Source organism: Cariama cristata, unplaced genomic scaffold (assembly GCF_000690535.1).
Source record: "Cariama cristata isolate BGI_N322 unplaced genomic scaffold, ASM69053v1 scaffold5440, whole genome shotgun sequence".
Taxonomy (NCBI): domain Eukaryota; kingdom Metazoa; phylum Chordata; class Aves; order Cariamiformes; family Cariamidae; genus Cariama; species Cariama cristata.
In genome coordinates this window covers 2675-25773 of record NW_009595128.1, presented here as the reverse complement: position 1 = coordinate 25773, position 23099 = coordinate 2675, and the positions used below count along the sequence as shown (strand labels likewise).

Here is a 23099-nt window from a genome sequence, read left to right as displayed (position 1 = left end):
GAGCGGGCCACATTTTTTACAGAAAGTCAATTAAACACCACCGCCCCCCCGCCCCTCGCAAAAGGGAGCCGATTCCAGCCCTCGCAGTTGTCATCAGCGCTAATCGGGCACTGAATGCTCCCCCGGCCCCGAGGTGAGAAGGCAGCTTGCCTTCCGACCAGAGAGGGGAATGTCCTTTGGGGTGGTGGGATCTCCCCCCCTTAACCAGTAAGCTATTGCTGTAGCACAGCTGTGCGGGAGCCGACCTTTGCAGCCCGGTCCTGTCTCTTGTCGCTGCCGCTATTTGCTTGTGGCTTTCTCAGAGGAAGGCTCCTGCGTATTTTCTTTTGCCAGTTAAAATACAAAAGGCAAACGCCTGCTCGACTTGACTAAAACATGCAGCGGCACACACGGCTACCCACAGGATAGAGCGCGCGAGCCACCATTCCCCCCTGCTTCCTCATCACACAGCCCCGACTCCTGCTAGCGGGAGCTCGGCGAGATCTGAATGTATAATCTCCGGTAGCTAATCGTTCCGGAAGATTTAAACGTGCCTGACAGATCGATGGTGGCTCATAGCCCGGCTCACTCAGAGGAGCCAGTCCCTCGCTTGGCTGCCGTCACAGGCTGAGGGAGCAGCGTCTAGAACGTTTTTTCCTCTCGAGGCGGCCTGGGGACCCCACGGCAGGCGGTGCTGCCAGGGAGCTGGCGTGCCACACGAGAACAGTGGTTCAGGTCCTTTGTGTTACCACTTCACGTCTTATCTCAAAAGTGCAATACCGCTTTTTATTCGTTCGTATTTACAAAGAACACAGCTCTGAATCCAAATTGCCCCTTGCTCTTCCCTCTCCCTTTCAAACACGGCCCAAAGGGAGGACCCCGGTGCGTACCACCTCACAGCGGGGAGCCCGCAGCCTATTTCACCGTCACGGTCGAGGCCCTGTGAATGGACTCCATCACGGCTGCAACCCGGCTGCAGAGGTCGTAGGGGGAGTTGGGCCGGATCTTCGGGGGCTCCTTCAGAACAATGACCTCGGTGGAGCAGTCGAGGAGCCGGGGGAGTAACTCGCCGAGCTTCATCTGCAGTTTTGCTGTCAAAGGGGAGAGGATGAAAGAGTCAGTGGCACCGCAAGAGTAAAAGAGCAGATGGCAGAGGGCTCCGGGGCTGCGAGCTAAAAACCTATGACGCCTTTCAGAGAATCATCTTCCAGCGCTGAAAGCTGCCCATCGCCTGCAGGCGGGGACGAGCAGCGTCTGCTGACGCAGAGGAGGCCTCGCACCAGCTGCCGCCCGCCTGGACCTCACTCCCTCATTCCGTCCTGGAGTCCTGCCCGCCGACCCAGGGCGCCCTGAACAGAGAGAAGCTCCCCTGCCACCTGGCTGCCCTGGGGACGGTGCCGCGTCCCCCCGGGGTATCGCCTTTTCCCAGAAAAGGCCCTGAACTGGCTGGCAAGGCAGAAGCAACTACGCGCTTCGAGGCGACGCTCAAACGCTGACTTTGCACGTGAAGGAAACGGAGTATGCTTTACAGCCTGTCACGTCTCGTACTTCGGCATGGCAGCCTGTACTGAGCAGGCATCGTCCGGACAGATCGAGGTGGGGTCAAACCCCGTTTCTCTCAACCAAAATGACCTGAGGGGTGTCATGGGAGCCCGACTCCAGGTTGCAGAAGGACAATACAGAACAAGAACAGCTATCCAGAACCAAAAATCAGCTCTAAACTGACAAACCTCTCTTGAGAATGCAAAGATCCTCTGAAGCTGCTGCCTCATCTGGTCCTCTGCAACTCTGGCCATGTTCCTGGCCACCAATAAAACCTGTTCCTCCCTCCCGGTGAGCAGCATGCCTACGCAATCAAGCCCATCGGCATTCACCTGCCATCTGCAGGGAGACCTCCACTTGGAACAGAAAACCAAAACACATCTAGATAACGCTACGCCATTCTTTTCAAATTAACTTTTCGCATTTCAGGGAAGAGGAATCCTCCTGTGTCTTTGGTGCAAAGGAAGATTAAATTCTTCCATACCATAATTCAATAGATGATTCAAATGCATTTCTCTTCTCGCACTCTGAAGGACCCCAACATGCTACAGTGCCAATGCCAGGAATTGAAGGAAGAGTTTTAAACGGTCCTTTAATTCCTTCCTCGTTCAGATCGAGATGCTGCCCTGCCCACAAACGGCACAAAAAAGGCAAGGCCAGCAGCCGATCCCTACCGTCCATGTCTTCGCGCCCCAAATAGGAGCACCAGCGGCTTCTCATGACCTCGATGGCATCCAGGTCCTCTTTGGAGATCTCGAAGTTGTTCATGAGGTGCATGCAGGGGATGATCAGCTCGTTCAGGATGCTAATGCCCTCTGCCACGCGAGCTTCTTCACAACTTACGAAGAGGGATGCTGCCACCTCGTTCAGCTTCTAGGGGAGGAGGGAGAACCAGGGTCCAGACTTGTAAAAAGCAAGCATGGATCTGCCTTTACCCAGATTCTCCGAGAGCCGTCAGGCACATTATTTCATGGAATTATTACTTCCTGGATTTCCATACTACTGCTGGTACTTGGTCAGGGGCAGAAGCCACAGTTAATAGGCACAAGAGAGACAGTTACGCTGCTCTCGGCAACCATGGAGCGTGAACTAAAAAACAAAGCCTCATTTTTATGCTCTCCTTTTGCCCCCTGGGGAAAAGGACATCATCTTTTGCTCAGAGAGAGGAAGCCATTAACATTAGAAATAAATATTGGGGGTGGGGGTGGAAGGAGCAAACCGACAGAGAACAATGCAACCACTGAGTTAACAACACAAGCACTGAGTTAAACCCATGAGTGTGTTCAGCAGCATCCAAACCTTCCCTGAAAACGCAGCACATTAATTAAGGGTGCTCCTAAAAGGGGATACAGTATGGTCTGATCCCCTGGGCAACACACAGCAAGCAGTCGGTAAGCGAACTGCACCGCAGGAGTCAGCGTCACCCAGACTGCCCCCTCCCCTCCCCTCTAAGAATGAGCGTCAAGTTCCTCCATACAAACCAGGAGACACTTCCTTCTGTACAAGGCGATCAGCGATTCGTTCACTCCTCTGTTGGTTCCTTTCCTCAGCAGCTTGGTGTTGCTTTGGTAGGCGTAGACCAGGTAGGTGAGCGACTCCTGGTACCTAGCATGGGGCCCGACAGGAAAAACTTTATTTCCTTGCCAAAGCATAAATGAGCAGCTGCCCTACACCAAGTAATTAACATGCCTTTCGGCCCAGTATGCCAAAGGAGCATCTTAGGAAGAGCCCTTTAAAGCCAAGTTTGTACACAACTCGGCCAGCCTTGATGAGTTCTGTGTTGCTCCGGGAACCTTGCACTTTGAGAGAAGGCTCAAAGAAGTGCAGAAGGTAATGTTTGCAGTTCCTTTACGTACTTCTTGCTTGTAACCCCCCCTGGTGAGAAAACAAAACGGCTGACAGGGATAAGGTCAATTCAGGGAAGCTCTACCAGGCTCTCCCGCCCAGCCTCTTGTCAATTTGCCCACCTGAATTTGGTGGCTCATCCTGGCTAACCGCCTCAGAATTCAACTCTGTTTCCATCCATGAATAATTTCTGAAAGCCAGTTTATTTTCCAGATTGGAAAAATCACTGTTCAAATTACCAGTCTTTCATAAAAGGGCACTGTCCTTCTCCACACTGCCCTATTTCTGTAAAATACAGGTTCTAAAACAGCAAGGAGGAAAACAAGGCCCTTTTAACATTCTTGAGAGTCTAGAGTACTCCAAAGTGTGTGTTTACACAAAGCATAACCTCCAATTCAAGACAGTTTAATTTTAATACAGGAGTTCGAAGTGGGCGGAAAAAAAAAATAAATAAAAGGCAATGGCAATCACTCCTGCAAACCCGTGTCTGGAAATAAGAATATAAAGCTCTGCTTCACGGAGCGAAAAATTAAGGGAAACGCCAAGAAACTGTCAGACAGCTAGCGAGTACCTCGGCATAATATTTAAATCGTTCATCAAGGTTGACTGTGGATTCCCAACAGGGCTGTTAGCAAGCCGAAAAGAAAGCCTGTTGGCCTCAAAGGTAAGACTGAACGCAAATGGGCCATCAACATCAAGAAGTTGGTCTGTCAAAATGGCCTTTACTTTCAGGCTAGAGCTTCTCTTGCCCAAACGCACAAATAAAAGTAACTTACTTGCTATTCTGGTACAGCTCCAACCCCGTCAGCAGGTAAACTGACACCTTGCGAAAAAGGCTGTAGTCTTCGTGCCATCTCTGTTGGGGAGCAGCAAGAAAGCAGAGCGTCAGCTTTGCCTGTAACACGCACGTGTTTTACGTTCCTTTGCAACTCAAAAGCCTATCAGAATTTAGCCCTTGAAGGTTTTAAATGTCTCTCCTAAGCGACACGTAAATCAATTTAGACAACTGCACAGACATTCCTCAAAGCTCAGGAGATTGCCAGCGTATGCTTTCTCCTTTTCAGCGTCCTTCTGCAGACGGGAGCTTTGGACAGCAAGGAAGCTGCTGACAGTTGTGCCGGTGACTGTGACTGGGCGAAGGATCAAAGGCAGTGCTCTGGTCCCTTACCTTGTACTCCTCCATATCGACATCGTCGGGACCGATTTCTCTCAGCTTTGCTCGTGCTACCTTCATAATGCTAATTGACCTGCTCCGTGGAAGCAGAGACGAGAAAAATCAGAACGACAGCCCTGCCTGCTTCCGCAGGGGAAAAGCCTCATCTTGGCGTGGGTGGCACAAACCTTTCATCGTAGCTGAGGTTTTTGTCTGCAAACTGCTCGAGAAGGGTCCGTTCCACCACCTGCTGCGGAGCATTGTTCTGCAGGAAGTAAATGAGCACGTGTTGCAAGCGGGTGTCGTTCTGAGGGGTCGGGGTCTCTTTGGCAAGCAGGTAGAGCCGGGAGTACTCCTCGTGGAACGCCTGCCAACGAAACGTACGTACTATCGCGTCCGCTCTGCTGTCCCGGGGAAAGCCACAGCAGCTGACACAAAGCCCAAACCTCTCCTGTAACGACAGGGTTCCCATGGGCGATACCTAGCCTCCGCTGCTTGGTTATGTTCCAGTGCTGCACGGAAGCCCACGCGTGCCTGGAACTGCAAACAAAAGGCATCCCCAAGGCAAACCCCACGCATGAAGCGTGTGCTTTCCAAAAGCGCCAAGGTGTCTAAATGCCTTTCAGAGAGGGGGGTGTATAGCTGCCTTCGGCAGTTTTGGTAATCCTCTTGTGAGCGCCAAGGCTGTAAAAACTGATTGTAATACCCTTCTATCTGTAGTAAAGGTGCAAGAATATCTTGTGATTTATATTTATACAGATTAATAGCAGGGGTGATTTCCCCCATGCGGCGCTTTTAGTTAAATCTACCTGCCTGTAAAACCTAACGTCAGCTTCAACAGTCAGCAGTGCTTATTCTTTCCAGTCCCTCTGTTCAACACATACAATTCTCGAGGGCACGTTTTACAAGAGACGTCACAGTAAGCGTGCATGTTCAGGACCAAGGGGGAAAAAAAAAATAATCAAAATTCACGAGTGACAGTTTATTTTCTGATGATCACACCGAGGACCTAGACAACAGGTTCTGGAAAGCAGGCAAAGAAAGTCTCCTTTTTATTCCCCAGATCGAGAGCTGCCAATACTAAAAGAGTAAGCAGAAAAAATAGTGAAAAGTAAAAAAAAAAAAAAAAAAGGAAAAAAGAAAAAAAGGCGGTAATTTTGCCTGGGAGGAGGGAGCTCTTTCTTACAAGCTCTAAAAATTGTCAGATACGTTGTCACGATAAGAGAGTAGAAACTGAAAGGCAGGCCGGAAGGGCCATTAACTGGAAGAAAACCGGCACGAATCATTCCCTTTACATTCTTGATATGTCAACAGAGCATAGATTCCTCATTTTGCGAAAATGGATATCCATACTATTGGATTTAGCAAACAAGTAAGATACCTTAACAAGACCCGCTTCAGACCCATCTCGATCAAAGGTCTGGCGGGCTTTTGCAATAGCCAGGATGACACCTTGCATGGCCGGACTCAGCATCACCTACCATGAAAGCAGGAAAACAAACACAAACGAGAACAAGGGAAACAGTAACAGACAGGGAAAGAAGAGAAGGCATGGTGAAGAACGGAAACAAACTTTCAAAAGGTAAGGTTTGAAGGAAGTCACACGAATACAGGTGGAATTAGCCAGAGCTGCGATTTACTTGTATGCCACTTACTCTATCACATGCACTTTACATGCAGGGCTTTTTTTTTTTTTTTAAGCACTTAAAGGTCTAAAGGCTGGTCGCTCCAAGCCTTGCCTTTGCAAATTCAACACGTGAGAATGTAAAGCACACCAGCCGTATCCCCTCTGTGTCCCACTCAATCTTCCTAAGCAATGCAAGTAATAGAGCGGTGCCTACGGTGGAGCCGACTTCACACAAGCCTATAAGGAGTAACGGTCTCGGTGTTTGTGCGAAATCCAATTGCACTTGTGACAGAGACTGAACCTCCGCAATGCCGCGTGAGTACGTACGAGCGTGGTTAAATTGTCAGAGTCAAAAATGATCAGTAGCGAGGGTACTGTAAGTTATGCTATTAGTGGCCGATGTCTTTGAGAGAGGGGACGAAACTGTAACCGGAGACAATAAAGAGGCTTGCAAGCAAATTAATATAGCTAGGATCAATTTTGAGGTAGTTGTGCCAGACAGAAGGCTTAAAGGACCAACGTGCAGATCTAATGATTGAGAGCTTTTACAGAGCCGCTTTCCTGATGGCATTTAGAAATGAAATTACTGAACGATTTGGTCTGGCCTTCTTAATTTCTTTCTGCAGCGGGAAAATGCACTTTGTGAACAGCGTTGCTTCCATGCCAGACTGTTATGGTACCCTGTCTTGGGAAAGCTCAAAGCCAGCTGACTACACAGTTAAAGGTTAATGACTGGCAGCAATTAACCCCTGCGCTACTATCTGTACCTCCTCATTATATCCATCTGCATCGGATCTAACAGGAATCTTCCCCACACTGGGGATTTCCACTTCCGAGACCTGGGAGCTAGTTTGGGCAGCAGACTCTGTTTCCTTAGCATCCTGTGGTTGTTCTGCCTGAAGCATAAGGGCTGTTTCTCCCGGTTGGGCCTTCACTGGCTAAACCTCCTTGGGCTGTGGCCAAGAAGAAAAAGAAGAAAAAGAGTAAGAAAAACCAAAGCCGAACACAGGAAAGCAAGAGGGAACCGAGTTCATCGTGGCACAGCTACAGAACCACACAGAAACGGAAAAAGCAAAGGTCTCAAGAAGAAGAATACAAAGACAAGAACAGGTTGCTTCCTGGGCCAGGGCTCAGCTCCTACCTCGCAGAGAGCTGCTTCCACGCCATTCTTTTCATAGGCGTCGGCGGTGTTGGCAATGGCCTTGGCAGTCTGGTCCTTGGCAATCATGGCGTGTTCGGAGGACAGGGAGCGCACGCTCCGCTCACAGACTGAAGACTGATCTGTCAGGACAGAGGTGTCATATCAGCAAGCATGAACCGCAGGACGACTTCTCCTATCCTATTCTAAAACGCTGCGCAGCTTGTCTATGCAGGATTAAACAGCTGCTGCGTTCATCCTAGAGGTGAGGGTGTTTCGCCGTGAGCTTGTGCATATACCCCTTTTCCAGTGGGCATGGCACAAACTGTCAGCGATTGCCAAGTAACGCTTTCCTGCTCCAGAGAACAGCACTCGAACATTCTCTACTGAAAATTTATTTTAAAAAAAAAAGTCTGGAAGTGAAATGAGATTAGCCCATTATGATTAAATGAATGGAAAACAGCATTTCTGGTGACAAGCCTGGAAGGACGCGCATGCAAAAATAGGAGAAGAGCCTTTGGAATTGCCAGGACAGAGCTTCCACCAGCTGCCTTTGCTACTTCATCAACAGTTTCTCCTAGATATTGTCACCGTTTAAGGCTGGGCTGGCAATTAAAGCGGACGGCAGATGCTCTCCATTAACTCCTTCTTCTCCCAAAGGGGATGGGGAGGAGAAAAGGGAGAGACACTTACAGGTTGCAAAATGAAAACTACTTCAATCAAACGCTAACAATGAAAAAGAGTAAAATAATGTTAATACTAATACTACTACTAATAGAAATATAGAAAACCAATACTGAGCTTCTCAATGATGATCACGGAGCAGCAGGGTGGGCAACGGTATGTCCCGGGCCGGACTCGGCAGCAGATGGGAACCGGATTCAGGAATGCATGGATCGGGAGCGGAGGCAGGAGAGGGAGCGGGGTCCCACAGGGATACCGGCCATGAAAGAAGGGCTGGCTCCCCTGATCCCTGAGCTTTATACCGAGTGTGACGTGGATGGGATGGAATCCCTCGCTGGACAGTTTTTGGTCACCTGTCCCGCCCACACCTCCCCGCAGGCACGACCCTTTTACATCTTTTCACTTGCTTAACATGAGAGAGTCAGCGGTGACCTTGATTCCCACAGAAACAAGTATAAACGTGGGCCTTTCTGCATACTGATCCTGCCCTTACTTTAGTAGCAATTATAAACATCAAGCGTTACCAATTCTGAAGGCAGCCGCTGTCTGAAAAACATGTAGCCGGCTTCAGAAAGCGCAGTGACTTAGAAGAAACTTCACTGAAGGAAAATCTACCAAAAGGAGAAATGGTCCTGTTTTAGCCAGACCGGGACAGATATCTAGAAATCTATGGATGGCTCCAGCAGAGTGCTATTTGTGACCAGCTGCCTGTGACCAGTTTCAACACGGTTTGCGAATTCAGACGCGGTTATCACCTGGTCCTGATTCAGAAGAGAGGTCCTGCGATTCAGAAGCAGGCGAAGGCTCCATCTGAGGAATCTTGCAAGATTGCTCTTCCTCCCACTCCTCTGCCTCCTGCTCGAGTCGCCAGTTGTCCTCCTGGATGTAGTGTCTCAGCTCTGGGGGTAAGGCTTCGACTTCCTTCTGAAACTGCCCAACCTCTGAGCCGTCGTCCTCCTCTGGAAGAAACGCAGGGGCATATAAGGAAACACAAAGCAGCAGGACACCACCATTAGAGACTAAACAAAGATGCAATATTATGGAAAGCCACCCTCAAATTGGCTGAGGGATAAACAGGGAGAAAAAAACCAACCCCAACTTTCTACTAGCTTTGTAATTTAAGCAGTTCGTAAGCAAAAGTGCAAAAATGAAGACAAATCTACATAGTTATCTGAAACCAAAACCTGTGTTGTTGAACCACTGGGCAGCATTTATCACAGAGAAATTCCAGAAACAGCACCTGTTGATGCAGCAGGGCAGGAATACATCCTTATTCAAGGGCAACAGTTGTACAGAGAACAGTATTTCAACTGCCAATAGCCGGAAAATTCACAATTGGGCTGGAGATATCACACCTACCACACTACACAGCATATAAAGGCAGGGAACTGCATGGATTCTGTAGCATGAGCGTCACGCTGGCCTTTCTCAGCACTTTTTAGATCTACTTCAGTATTCAGTTTTAAAACAGCACAAACCCCAAGCCGTATCAGCTTTAGACAAGTCCTGAAATCGATCAAGAGCAAATGCCAATTCTCTACACACCATATTTCTTACACATCCCTTGTAAAAGCAAAGCATCTTTAAAAAACAACAAAAATGGCATTGAATGGAGGTGGGGGGGAAAACACCAAACCAACCATGGGTTCATTTCAGAAACAGAACTGCCACAGGAAGAGAGACAAAGAACAACCTCCAGATCCTCATCAGCCATATTTAGCAACGAACAGAATGACAGTTCTCTATTGTTTCTTTCTATTTATTACATCAAAATGAACCACGCGTGAAATTATTAGGTTCTTCTACAGCTGTTTGCCATGTATAGTGCCACGTGCACAATAATTTCTCCGCACAACTATTTATACATTGGCACTGCAAACACGCTTGTGAGTCTAAGCCACTGCTACCAATAACTCATGCCCTAGAAAAGGCTGCATAAAAGAAGGGCCCCGCTTAGGTTCGATACGACGGCACCGCTAAAAAACAAGCCAAGGAGTCAGAAAGTGTGATAAAAATGCGAGAAGTGTCCTTATGAAAGGAACACTGTCGCATAAACTATATAAGGAGTCAAAGCGAAAACACCAGTGCTAGATGCATGCTGAACGCGACAAAGGGGGAGCTTGAATATTTATGCACATTAATAACACCTGAAATACTGTACCTAATCTCACCAGTACAGTTCTTCAGTTTTCAGCCCTACCAGGGATTTAGAGATGAAGCCAGCACAGAGCAACTGATTTCGCTTCTACCTGGGGTGAGATTTTTTGCATTGTCAAAAGGCAACTGTGCCAAACAGAAGCTGAGGAACTTAACAACCGTGCGGGCTAGAGAGACGTGATGACACACAAATGTCTACCTAACCAGCAGTTTTGGCTCCAGTACCTGCAACAAAGAGGGGCACCTGATCGCTTATGTACATGAGGCAGTAGGCACTGGCGTTCTTCAAGCCTCCGAATGAATCTCTCTCCAGTTCTTCCCACGACGATTCTGTCACCGAGATGTCATTGTATTTGAGCCAGCTTTTTCGAGGCTTGTCGTATACGAAGGCCCAGTAGTGACCAGCGTTTGCTTGCCCTTCATGTACCAGGACTGCGTGCAAACGATAGGGAACCTGCAAGTTCACATGGACGGAGTTTTCAGGTGTTACTTTTAGTAAATGATGTTTGCCTGACCTCTGCACAAAAATTGCACATGCATTCATAGCTGTAGCCTGGTACAAGACTCTTGATTCATACGGTAGATTTCCTACTGAGTGAGAAGTGACTTTTAAAGGAAAAAGCAACGAGATTTTCATAAAGAATTTGTTCTCTGCTTCATCGCAGGGACTTTTTAAGTACAACAAAGCGGACAATTTAAACTGACAGCTGCTAACAAAACCCAGTACCGGCAATACCAGTTTAATATTTACCTCATGAAGCTGCATTTCTTACCTGTTGGAGGAGGGGGTCACAATACATTTGTTCAATGGACAGGTTGATTCTGGCAATAGACTCCTTCAGATCTGCCAAGAACATCACGAATGAAAGAAATACATAAAAATGAACGACTACTCATGAGGCTATTCCAGCCACTTTCACTTCAACAAGTTTGAAGCCGCGCAGTAACCATCAAATACACTTAACACCAGAGCTGAAACATGTACAAGATTCTTTGTAGTTCAGGAGGTATCCAGCCAAAGCAAGAGGGGAAATCAGGCTGGCATTCAACAGGAAAATTGCAGCGAACACATTTCGGGCCAACCTTGCACGTCTTGTTCGATCTCGTTTTTCCATCGCTGCAGACACGTCCGAACAAGGTTCAGCTCTTCCTCGGAAACCATGCGGGGAGCCAGACGTTCCGACATTTCTGCCGGCGAACCAGAAGGCTGGAGCGGCATCCTCGAGTTTGGCTGCGGCAAAGAATTTGCCAAAGAGAAAGCTCCATCTTCAGTCTGAGCGTCGTCCCTTTCTACTAAGCTGTGAGGCAAAATACAAGAACAGTGGATAAGTCTTTCAATCTTTCTCTTGTTTTTTTTCTCTTTTTGGAAAAGAACATGAAATACACCAAACAAAATGTACTCCAGAGCCAGAGCAGGACTGCTCTTCCAGGAGGGTACAAAACATAAAGAGAACAAGTACGTTGAAACGTACTTCTGCCTGAACAGTCCGAATTAAAATATAGGACAAATAAAAGCAAAAATTGTTACAGAACTCTGTAAGCACCGACCCACAATGAGCAATTCTAAAAATTCCTTCCCTTACTACTAAGAAACTCATGTATTTACTCAGCTTAATTCACAGTGTAAATCAACCGTGCTGGCCAGGTTTGTAATAATCCAATACTGCAGTAATTTACTGGTTGCTGAAGCAAAAAAATTAGTAACCTATCCAAAAAGAGCACATCATTTAACTCAGAATTGCTGCTTAGATAAGGAACATGGTGATGCTTTTGGAAAAGGAAAAAGAACAGACTAGATGCAGCGTCATATTTACACAAAGAGAACCTAGCTAGGAGCAAGGCAGCGACCAACCACTTGCACAGGCATTCCTACATTACAGCAGCACGCTGACAAGCGCCCAGATAAGTAACCCACTTCTAGCATGCCAACAAGGAGCGTTGAGCTGAAAGGCAAAACATTCCCCTACAAAGTCTTTATTTCTGTTTACTAACCCATTTGGCTGCGAAAGCACGTCCAAAACGTGAGGCTCGGCTTGGGACTGCAGGACCGTTGTCCGAGAGCCCTGAGTAGGAGAAACAACTCCAGCTGGCTTTGTCGCGATGAACTCGAGAACATACTGTAGCATGTCAGGCAGCGGAAAGCGGGCCGGGCCAGAGCCGTATTTCATGTACCTAGAAAACAATGCAAGGTGTTGCACGAATGAAGGAACATGACAGGTTAAACCCGAGGGGACAGCAGAAGAGCGACAGAGAAGAAAGCTCCTGGCTCAGGATGGAGACAGTTTAAGCCATGAAGGAAGGAGGGGAAAAACCCAGGTGATGCCACGGGACCCAACTCACCATCTCCCACCAGCGGACCTTGAGAGCCTGGAGGCTGCAGGGCACTGCTCAGCAGCAGCCAAAACACTGCTGTGCCATCAGCACCGTTTTAGTCGCAAAACCCAAATGCAACACCAAACCGGCTGCTATGGAGACTGTTAACTCTGTCCCAACCCGACCCTGGCTGGGTCGCACAGGTCTAAATATCAACTGTTTCCACCACACCCGCCAGAACCTCACCGAGGACAGAGACCATCAGGGCTACTGTGACGCAGCACACCTCTTTGCCTGCCACTTGTTTGCAGAACCGTCATTTTAAAGATGCAAGCTGTATGCAAGCTTCATGTCCATTAAAAGGACTTTTACACAAAGCACCTGGAACATGAGATCTTCTGGTTGTCCACAAACCAGATCTTTCCTATCGATTTCCTTCCCTCCCCAATGAACACCACCAAACTCTAAGCTGGAGGGGACCTCTGATATAAAAAAAGAATAAATATGTAGATTCTTTTAAACGTATTACTGGGCTTCTTCCCCAAAACTTGCCAAGGCAGCTGACGGTGGCCATTTTACTATTTAAAGAATTTATTCTTGTAACAGCACCAGTAATACTCAGAAACCATCAAAGCCACGAGTTTGTTTTTAAAACCACACTTCTTCACTCCACGCTTCTCGGAACAAACCTGGTTCTGTTTCTCCTTCCCCTACAAGTGTCTCTTCTGTGAGAAAGCTTGTTTAAAAGGAAGCACTTGCACAGCTCCACAGGGCACAAAAATAAATGGAGATGACTACTTACCTTTCCAGTTTCTCCTGCAGAATCACCATTTTCTCCTTCAATCTCTTCATTTCTTCTCTCTTCATCTGAATAAGCTCTTTACTGCTGTAGAGGTACCTAAACAGAGAAATACAGAGCCCTGCCGTGTCAGACTTGTTTGCTTCTAACATCTTTCACAAATATTTTAGAATCCTTCCTTGCTCACCCATACGACCTTTTTAATTTCCATAATTACAATAAGGCAACAGCTTTAAACATACCGTACCACAGAACAACTCACCTGTCCATATAAATAGTCTGGGGAAATTCTAGCTTGGTGTGAATTTTCTCTGGCTGTCCTAGTGACTGATTGAACTCAAATCGGGAGAGTTCAAAGGTCAGTACTGGTGGGAGTTTTGTAAACCAGCGCTGCAACAAAAGCAGAAATGCCCCCAAAGGGACTTGTTTTAAGAGGACTGCTAAATAGCACATTTTTGACTGATCCTAAATGATTTTAGACCGATCCTAAATGACTGTCTGTCTTTAAATAATGATTTAGTCTGTATTTTGCTCACAGAGTGACTAGTCAGAAAGCCAAATTTTACGAGATTAAAATTTCTGCTTCCATTTTACATTTTTACCATGAAAAAGCCTCATAATCGCTTTCAGAAAGTTACTTTTCATTGCCTGACACATCCAGCTTGACAGATTATTAACAGGTCCAGCACTGAATTTTACAGAATTAGCGGAGACTACACAAACTCCGCACGTCACCTAAGAGCCTCCAAGAGAGTTCTTTTCCAATGTAGATCACATGCAACGATGATGAACAAAACCAGAAGTCCTCAAGCAGTACCCGATTCCTTATCCTCTCTCAGTCTATTTGCAAACTACTCGGTTTAGGAGATTCAGGGGAGACGCTTGCATTCTGTACATTTCATATACTGTTTCAGAGGGCCATGTTGAAAGAAAAAATTCTCGCTTGAATTTACACTTCCTCTCTCTCTCCCCGGGTTCACAAATACTTCCAGCACCCACTTCCAGAAGTTTCCTTCGCAGGCATCACCCAGACAATGCTCCATGCTGGACTCGGGATGAGCACACCAAGCTCATTTTCCTTATCTGCAGGATTTACCTCAGACGTCCTGCCACAATAAATCTGTGGCAACAAGCCACAAGCGCAACAAGCACGTTTTTAGATCTAAAATATTTCCAACGAAGGCAAATTTCTTTTTTCATTATCATTTTGAAAAAAATTTGGAAGGAAATGGCCAGGTAGCAGAGCTTTTTGACAAGAAGCCTAATCTTCAGAACAAGAGAACATAAACACGGAGAAGGAATGATGTACACACCTATTACCTGGGAGAAACATAAGTTCTCGTTAGTCCCACTGATGCTTTGAGCTTCAGTACACTCACCTACGTTCTCAAAAGACAAAATGCACCTTATTCTCTACGTCCCCTATCAGGCAGTCCTCTAGTCACGACATCCTGGGAAGTGAAATCAAGATGCACAGTTTTTCCAGTCAGATTTCTTAGCAATAAAGCCAGAGCCTTTTCCTTCTATCCATCCAATTTCCCTTATTTTTCGGACAAGGATTTGGAGGAACTGAAAAGCTGGAGAGAACCTGCCCAACGAGCTCCCTACGTCCCTTCGGCACAAGCCTCTATCAGTTTCGCCTACATCTGCCCTAAATGCACACATGAACGGCCTCAGGCAGGAACCAGGGAAACCAGAAACAAGCATCTGAGTCCAGAGTCGGACAGGGCCTACCCGCCCAAGGCTTCATTTCTCTTTGCTAGTTTAAACAACCACAGCAACGCATTTTTCAGGCATTCTCACAGAACTAAAACTCCTCTCCCACCCCCCCTACGCTAATTGCCTTTGCAAATTTCTTAACGTTATTTCCCAGTCTTTCTCTAAGCTAACCTCTCAGTTGCACTTACACGTGTAGGATGCTGAATCTAATGGTACATCTTCACTTTCTACGCTGCCACAACTAAATATTTTATGATTGGTTTGTGATTTGTGAGATTGGGGGGGGGGATTGGGGGGAAGAAAAAAAAATAAAAATCAGCACAGTCAGGTGGTAAGAGTGAAAATGAGAAGAAAAAACCACACACCGTAATAGGGAGAAAGATACAAATTCCAAATGGCATACCATAGAGTTAAGCACTGTACTTTTACCCTCCGAAAATATGGAGGCAGTGGTTCTCCCCCTACTCAGGTACAGGTAGGCTTCAACAGAAAGAGAGAGACTTTATCACACTTGCATCAGAAGCAGATGTTTACCTTTTCATTTTAAAACAAATTCCTCAAACCCGTTATACAGGACAACACATCTTTACAAATAAGTAAAGTCTTAGCATTTCACAATGTAACACTCACATACATTTACGTGAGATTCCAGGTATTCGGAAAATATTTTGTATTCAACTCTTAGGGAACATTCACGATTGCTGTTTAAAGTTATCAGAAGATACTGAGACACCCCCGCGTTACGTGTGTCACGTTTTTCTGAGGCAGTCAACTAAAAGCTGATTGAAAAAAGGTAAAACTAACCTCCTGTCCATACTTCACTGACTGAGATGCTCTCGTCTCATCCATCTCTCCCTCCACCATGGCTCCTTCCAAGCACTCATTCAAGTTTCGATAACCATTTACCTGAAGGGGATACTGACCAAAGGTTTCGATCTTGGAAAAAGTATTGCCTGGATGATGGAAAGAATACAAAAAACGATGAATGAACTTAAGAGAACAAAAAATTCTGGTGAACTCAAGAGTTTGCTGTCAGCACCAGTCAGAGGTGCAACTTGCAAGAACCAAACTGCATACAGGCGTGTACACGTCTGTCAGGGCAAGCCTCCTTATAAATGAATGCTTTCAAATACGTAAGTACTTGCGAGTATTTAGTGTTTTCAGAAGACAGACTTTATAAATGTTACAGACAATTTTATCGAGATGACTATTTGCAAGTTTAAAGAACTAGGCAGTTTCATCAGGAACGCGCAACAAAATCCTGTATCATCACTGCTGTAACTCAAAACGCTCAAAGGAGTTACAACGAGAATCTACGAAACCCTTAACTCACCTTCATGGACACCCTCAGTCAGGAAAGTCCCGTAGAAAAGCTGTACCATTGGGTTTTCAGATTTGTCCCCAGGGCTCCTGTTTGAGAAAGAAAAAGCACGCATTCCTTTGCAGCTGTAGGCTGCAAAAAAAAGGCCCCAAGTCATAATCTAAGCCTTTGCTTGGGAATCTTCCTGCAGTTAAAAGTAAAGTGTTCCATCCAAGCACAAAATACAGAGGAAGCTTCTCATCTGTTTTGGTACTCAAAGGCACATTATAACACTTACGCTGGCAAGGAGGGCGGGGGAAGTTAAGGCACTACCTTTTGAAACGCGGTTCCAAGAAACCGGATCCTTCACGTACACCGCTTTTGTTGAGTTCTCCTAGAAAGCTTATTTACTCTGCAGGCCATATCGGTATTCAATAAAGTCCTACGCTGACATACAGCAAATGTAGATATAATGCTTCATAAGCATATTTCGAGCCTAAGGAGCATCATCCTCAGTAAACAAAGAACTCTCTCTCTTTTACTCAAAATTTTCAGGTGAAGCCCTCTCATTTCTTAAGGCTTTGCCTTTAAAAATCTGCTTCTCCTCAGCATCAGGTCAAACTCCTGAGATCACAAAAAACTCACCTGACATCCACAGCAAGCTGGAATGCATCCTCCAGCCAGTCTAGTAGTTTGTGTGTGAATTCACTCACGTCTTGCTAGAAGAGAGACAAAAGTCGAGAGTCAAGCGTCGTACCAACCAGAAAGCGTTTCCACAGTCTACTGGTTTCTCAAACCTACTGGAATACAACCTGACTGGTATTGCCGTACCTAGCCATTGCCGTATATTGCCAGCTGAAAGAAGTGTGAAACTGAAGTGCTGTGCTGATTTAGACCGATAATGAACACTCTGCTCATCTGAAAACTAGATCAGAGGAAATTATTGCGATCGCTCCCCAACTACCCAGATGGCACCGGGTAGAGCACTGTTAGGCTGGCTGTTTAATTAGCAAGCACGTACATTTCGCCTAAATGACACAGGGACAGCTGCTTGTCAGTTGACAAACATGGGGAGACGCCTCTGAAAGTAACAGCAGGATGAAGTGAAATAGGATTGCCGTGGCTGCAAATGCTGTTTCAAAGAAAGCAAAAGGCTTTTTAACGTGGTTTTACCTGCTGTTCTTCAGCGGATCTAAACGCATCCCTCAAGAGTTCCAGTGCTGCAGAAGGGTCTACAAACTTACGACGTGTCCCCAGCATTAAAGCAAACAGACACTGAAGTTCTTGCATGAATGCAATGTTTCTTTTTCCCTGCATTGCAAAAAGAAGAAAAGCCAAACCCTTCCTGCAACTCGAAAAAGCAGCGTCTTAAAACAAAGCGCCACAGAATACCACACGCATATTTAACCGAAACAAAAACCTTTAGAGAAAAGAGTGCCAGAAGCAGCAGTTGCTAAAACGGAAGGCAAAAGCTGGTGAATTTATGAATTTATTGTCCGCATTTGTGGTTTCCTAGAGTATCAAAAGCACACACGAAGCAGGCAAAGCAAAGGCTCTTAAACGGCGATGGCCACAAGCTAGAACGATGTAACAAGCGAAGGATTATCCCATGCGTGCCTTTTTCTCGAAATATTTCCAAAGCACCTTCTGCTGACTGCTCTCAGAAGGTACTGGGGCTAGAGAGACCTTCAGACCAGGCTCAAATACCAGTTCTCCTATGGTGCATGCGAAGGAACGAACAGTCTGGAGCTACCAGAGAAGTTCCAAGGGATGAATTTCTCCCCACACCACAGTTAGAAGCTCGAGAGGCAAGCTTTACAAGAAATGCCTGGTTTTTTTCTACAGTGATTCTGCCTTTGAAAAGTATTTCCCAAATTTGTCTTTAACGTAGCTCGACAATTTGAAAGCCATTAACATAGGCAGGGCAGTTTCAGATGGCCCCAGATTAAATCGGCTTAGAGAAAGAGCAGAACAGCATGCCACAAAAGAGGGAAAGTTTACAACGTTATTCGATGAAAACTTACAGCGCGACTACGACAACTCTCAAGCACGTTTTGTGGGAGGGAGTACCCAAGGACCAGCCTCCGAAATTCTGGCAACTGAAACAGAGACTGAAAGGAAAGGAGAGGTAAAGACCAGTCAGCATCTTTGAGGATTTGACTCGCTACAATTTGATGCCCCGTTGCTGCTCTTTCACTCGACAGCTTTTTTGTTAACTTCTAATTCTTCAACGGCCTGGTGTTACTAAACAAATGTTTACAAAGCGAGCAGTCTGTGTGCCGGACCAGCACATTCATAGCCGCCAAAGAACAAAGTCTCATCCTGCCATTTCTAGGCCATATATAACTGTTTTAGGAAAGAGCATTCTATTCTGCATAGGTAAGCTCAGAAAAAGCATCCAGGAACAACTCGCAGCAAGAAAGGAGTCCATCCGAAGCTTTCTTACTTCCCCTCAAAGCTGGAGACGTATGATTAACATCTATCTGCTGATGTGAAACGGTTAGAAGAGACAAATCTGCTCAGTTCCACTTACTGCTGTCTCTTCTTGTTTAGGTTATCACTAGTAATATACGCCGCCGAGTTGCTTATTTGTTCAAGCATCTATGCCAGTGTATTCCATTAACTGGAATATGATACACCACGTATCATGGAGCCAACAATAACTGCAGTAAAATTAAATTATCGGTTCGCTTTGCCAGTCAAGCTCATGTCATTCAGTAAGCATTTGGACATCGCTGCACCAAAAAAAACCCTGCATACGTACACGTAGATTACATGCATCGCTATCTATTTTTACGCAAAGTCTATTTAACTGCTCTTTGGCTCTTTCTGTGCACGCCCAGAATAAATCACAATCACATCGAATAAAACCAAAATTCTCGTTTGAGCGCGGCCACATTCAGTCATCGTACACAGATGAGCACTTCACAGAGCTGCTGCCTATTTAATTCTAGAGTGATAAACATTTTGACTCCAAGATTGCAGCAACTCCAGAAGAACTTTACTATAAGATTACCTGTATGACAGCGCTAAACCAACACGTATTTCCAATATTTTTCATCCCAACGGGCCAGTCGTCCACTCTTCTCCAGTCATTCTGCGTGGGGTTCTCTCCCCAGACTTCACAGCGTTTCCTTTTGGGGCGATTTTTGTTTTCAGCGGAATGCGCTTCCTGTGGTCTGTCATAAAAGACGCACACCGTGCTGTAAAACATCGCCTCACAGAGAAGCCAGTACAGCATCCTTCTGCGTGGCGTGTCGGCACCAGCAGCGGGGACTGAATAAACCACAACTAAACCTGCTTTTCCCGTTTCAACCATTGTGCTGCAGTACTGCCCCAGACGTAAAGGTCAGCTACGCAGAAGGCAGCAATGATCTTAAAGGTCCTTTCCAAACGAAATTATTCTACGATTCTAACGATCCAAGCACCTTCTAAAAGCAGTAGGTATACATCTGGTAGGTGACCTACGTTTCTTTTGCAGGTATCAGCTTAAGAATCCACTTACCATACCCAGGAAAACCAAACCCAATTTACTGACCTTTCAGTGGCATCTCCTTCTGCAGCCCGAGCTTTTGGTGATTCCAGTGGTCCGAAGGCGTCGACTGCGCGGAGGTCGTCTTTGTTGTTAGGGGTAAGCGCAGAAGCAACATCTAGAAGTGGAGGCAGCGTTCTGATCAGTTTTCCATCAGGAGCAGGCAAACGTTCTCTTTAAAAGGAACTTCTAGAAAATGTGATGCTTCACAAATACGACTTTTCAATTGATGTGAGCATAATTGTCTAGCTTCAGTTTTAAATATGAACCTTTGTAGCTTGGATCATGCGAGGGAACCTGAAAAGCCATCGAGTGGGCTGGATGGGGAGAACAGGACAGACCACTCAGCTGTGTACCGGCCAGATTTCCTTACAGCCAAATTTGGAGCTTGAGGGAACATTTCAAACCCCTTGAAATAATGAAACAGGAACATCAGCTGCTGCTTATATTTGCTACGCCTTGACATCAGCATTGACAGCTGACGCTGTTTGGAGAAATAAAGGATTTCGATAGCATGGGCACAATCACCCTGGAATCGACATCAGCATTGACAGCTGACGCTGTTTGAAGAAATAAACGATTTCGATAGCACCGGCGCAATCACCCTGGAATTGCCTGCCTTCACTTAATGTACCAGCTATGTAGGAAAGGAGGAGAAAGGAAAACGAGTAGTTCTGGAAGAGGTGGAAGCCTCACAGAGTGGAACAAAGGGCAGTCGCGCCGTTTCGGGTGTTGCTTCAAAGCTCCCACCACGGATTTTTGGCATTGTGAACCTGTCCGGTGATAGTATCACTTGAGAAAGCTCCAGTTAATAGCAGTGTCATTAGCAAAAAGGTTGAAAGAAACTATTCTCAACTACCTCAGGCTACAATTACGCTTTTTAAATCTAAATGTGCCAAACCAACGGCCTGCTTTGGCCAATACCTGTGACATGTATAAAGACATTTTTCAGGCCGTCTAATTGCTAGATCAAATAACGTTTTACGTTTTCATGACAACATGACACTAAACACTCAATTTGCCTGCTCGGCCAGCAGGTGCTGTAGAAAGAAACGTATGCCTCGGCAGGGACTCGGTTCTCTACTCCGCTTCCCCTGTGCTTTAGGAGCTTCCTGGGTTTTCTGTGTTAGCCAAGACCAACCGCTTAAGATGATGATAGCTCTGTAACTATGATGTGCCATCTACAAAATGTCTAACTACTACTAAACAGTCGCTTTCCTTTCAGATACAGCTCTCCTTCACCAGGAAGGTTTAACTGCCCAAACGGTCCCGCAGCAGCAAGTGACCAGTACTGGTAAAATCCAATCGGTGCCAGGACAGGGGCCGATTGGATTCACTGGCAGAAGCAGGGAGGATCGATACTTCCCCTTTTGGCTCAGGCCGAAACGCATGAAACCATAAGGGCGAGCAGAGACGAAGGACTTACTTTGTGGAAGCTGTTTGCCCACAGCGCTTCCTTCCCAAGCGGAGGGCTCTGCGGCAGCCGCGTCCTGAGCTGGCTCCTGAGCGTGCTCCTCTGTCAGGAAGGTGACCGCTTCCATTAGGTCTCCATTAGCAGCCTAGTAGAACGATAAGGGAAAAAAAATCCGTAGCGTCAGGTTTACTTCATCTACATTTGCACAACATTTTAATGCATCCGTGGTTGAGACAGGCACACCGCCACCAACTTTGCTTTTCCTAGCTACGGGAGAGAGAGCAATCTGTTGGTGACAAGCAGTAGTAAAAAAATGAAAACAAAGGGTAGAATTTCTCTGTCGGAAAGCACTTTGGCTTTATTACTAGGACAGAGCAGACCCCATTAACTAATTTAATTTCCCTCACAAGAGATTCGAGTAGTCGCGGTAGGCCCGAAGCGCGACAGGGTACTTTGCCACCAGGAGAGACTTGCAGGAATCAAACTCTTCATGGATTTCGAGAGACATGTCTCTCGCCGAGCCAGGGCTTCCTTCAGACCATCGCTACAGGCTAATCTCCTTTAAATTTATTCTAGCGTTTTCTGGATGTTACTTCTTAGGGAAACATTTGAGGATTTTTTTTAAACAAATCTCTTTGTGTATTACGAGCACAATCCACATCCTGCTGCTACATCTCAAGAGGACGGACGGCATCTGACGATCCCAGACGGATGCGGCCGCAACCAGTGTAAGACCACAGTTTATAAATACCAAACCATGCACTACGACGAAGAATCTTTCCAGGTAAATGTTGCTTCTCCAAGTGCCTGAGATTCCTGCGTCCCTTCGCTTTGGAGCTGTTCCAGACACGGACAAGACAGCCCCCAGCCACAAAGCTACCGACACTATTGCAGCTGTCCAGAACCCCTGAAACAGCTTACATGGAGAAAAACCCACTCTGACCCACTCCCTTTGTGTTTACCATAAGGCGTGGGTAACAACAGCCCTGTAGCAGCAGAACTTCCAGGAAATGTTTACGATGTTTTAGCATAGCACACGCTGCCACAGCACAGATTTTAAGCTCTGCTGTTAGAAAAATGAACCGTTCTCAACTTAGCGTGGCGTTTTTGTTTCAGACGTGGATGTATACGTATGAGCCCCAAAACTGCCCGTTCCCTGCTGACACCAACAAATGCTGGCCTTGCGTACTTCTTGTCCGCCTCACGGGTAGGCCCGAACAAAGCACAAGCGAAGGGCAGAAAAGCAGCGGAGGATTTACCCCTCACCTCTCACATGCACCACGTTATTCCACACAGCACGCACCATATTGCTTTCACAGGCCGCGCACCGGCTATTTCAGCGAGGACGAGCTCATGATCAGCCCACAGCCACGCCAGCGAACATCCAAGCCGCGCGTTATGTTTCAAGAGAGCCTGAACTTGCCTGACTTTTGGGACAAACTCAGAGCTCTCCTTTCCACAGAACAATGACAACAGGCACAAACCTTTAGAGCCGCGTGAAGGAAAGCCGAATCTTGAATTCCTGTGATCTCTTTCAGCTGGTTTAAAAGCATCTGGCAATCCTATGTGCAAGAAATAAAGAAAGCTCACGTGAAAAGGTGACCAGGACAGACATCAAGCTGTTTCTGCAAGGCTTGCCGCGGGCTCACTGGCGTATCGCTTCCTTCTTTCCTTTTTACTGACAGATCGACACAAAACCCCAGCCACGCTTGCTCGATGGCAATACCAACATTGGCCTGAACATCATACTCAATTTTTTTTTCCCCTAAATTTACCGACGAACGCTCAATCTGTTGTACCCTCAGGAGGACGTCGGCAGGCCTGAGAGGAAACGCTCTCCCTGCTGTCGGATGCACGGCACCTGCGGTGGGAAGGGGCACCCCCTCCCCCCGGCAGC

The 23099-nt window shown here is 46.5% G+C and overlaps 1 protein-coding gene across 1 annotated transcript; it reads right to left on the bottom strand.

The window, feature by feature from the left end:
• Nucleotides 1-894: 894 nt before the first annotated feature.
• USP28 (ubiquitin specific peptidase 28) lies at nucleotides 895-22755 on the bottom strand. The gene is made up of 24 exons (XM_009700759.1): nucleotides 22687-22755; nucleotides 21215-21347; nucleotides 19795-19906; nucleotides 19273-19435; nucleotides 18281-18367; nucleotides 17430-17567; nucleotides 16902-16975; nucleotides 16290-16366; nucleotides 15761-15909; nucleotides 13500-13627; nucleotides 13241-13336; nucleotides 12166-12297; nucleotides 11209-11456; nucleotides 10899-10969; nucleotides 10351-10579; nucleotides 8724-8909; nucleotides 7288-7427; nucleotides 5901-5996; nucleotides 4708-4886; nucleotides 4535-4613; nucleotides 4143-4222; nucleotides 3003-3126; nucleotides 2196-2394; nucleotides 895-1070 (listed from the first exon to the last, which is right to left on the bottom strand). The coding sequence occupies exons 1-24, from the start codon at nucleotides 22753-22755 to the stop codon at nucleotides 895-897; spliced, it is 3165 nt and encodes a 1054-aa protein (XP_009699061.1).
• Nucleotides 22756-23099: the final 344 nt, after the last annotated feature.

What these genes read in the sequence shown, in the direction of transcription:
- USP28 (XM_009700759.1), bottom strand. Translation starts at nt 22,755, where the DNA reads ATGCTTTTAAACCAGCTGAAAGAGATCACAGGAATTCAAGATTCGGCT. An exon ending in GATCCGCTGAAGAACAGCAG is followed by an intron (nt 16,976 to 17,429) that starts GTAAAACCACGT and finishes TCTCTCTTCTAG; the next exon opens with CAAGACGTGAGTGAATTCAC. An exon ending in GTGACCCCCTCCTCCAACAG is followed by an intron (nt 10,580 to 10,898) that starts GTAAGAAATGCA and finishes GTGAACTTGCAG; the next exon opens with GTTCCCTATCGTTTGCACGC.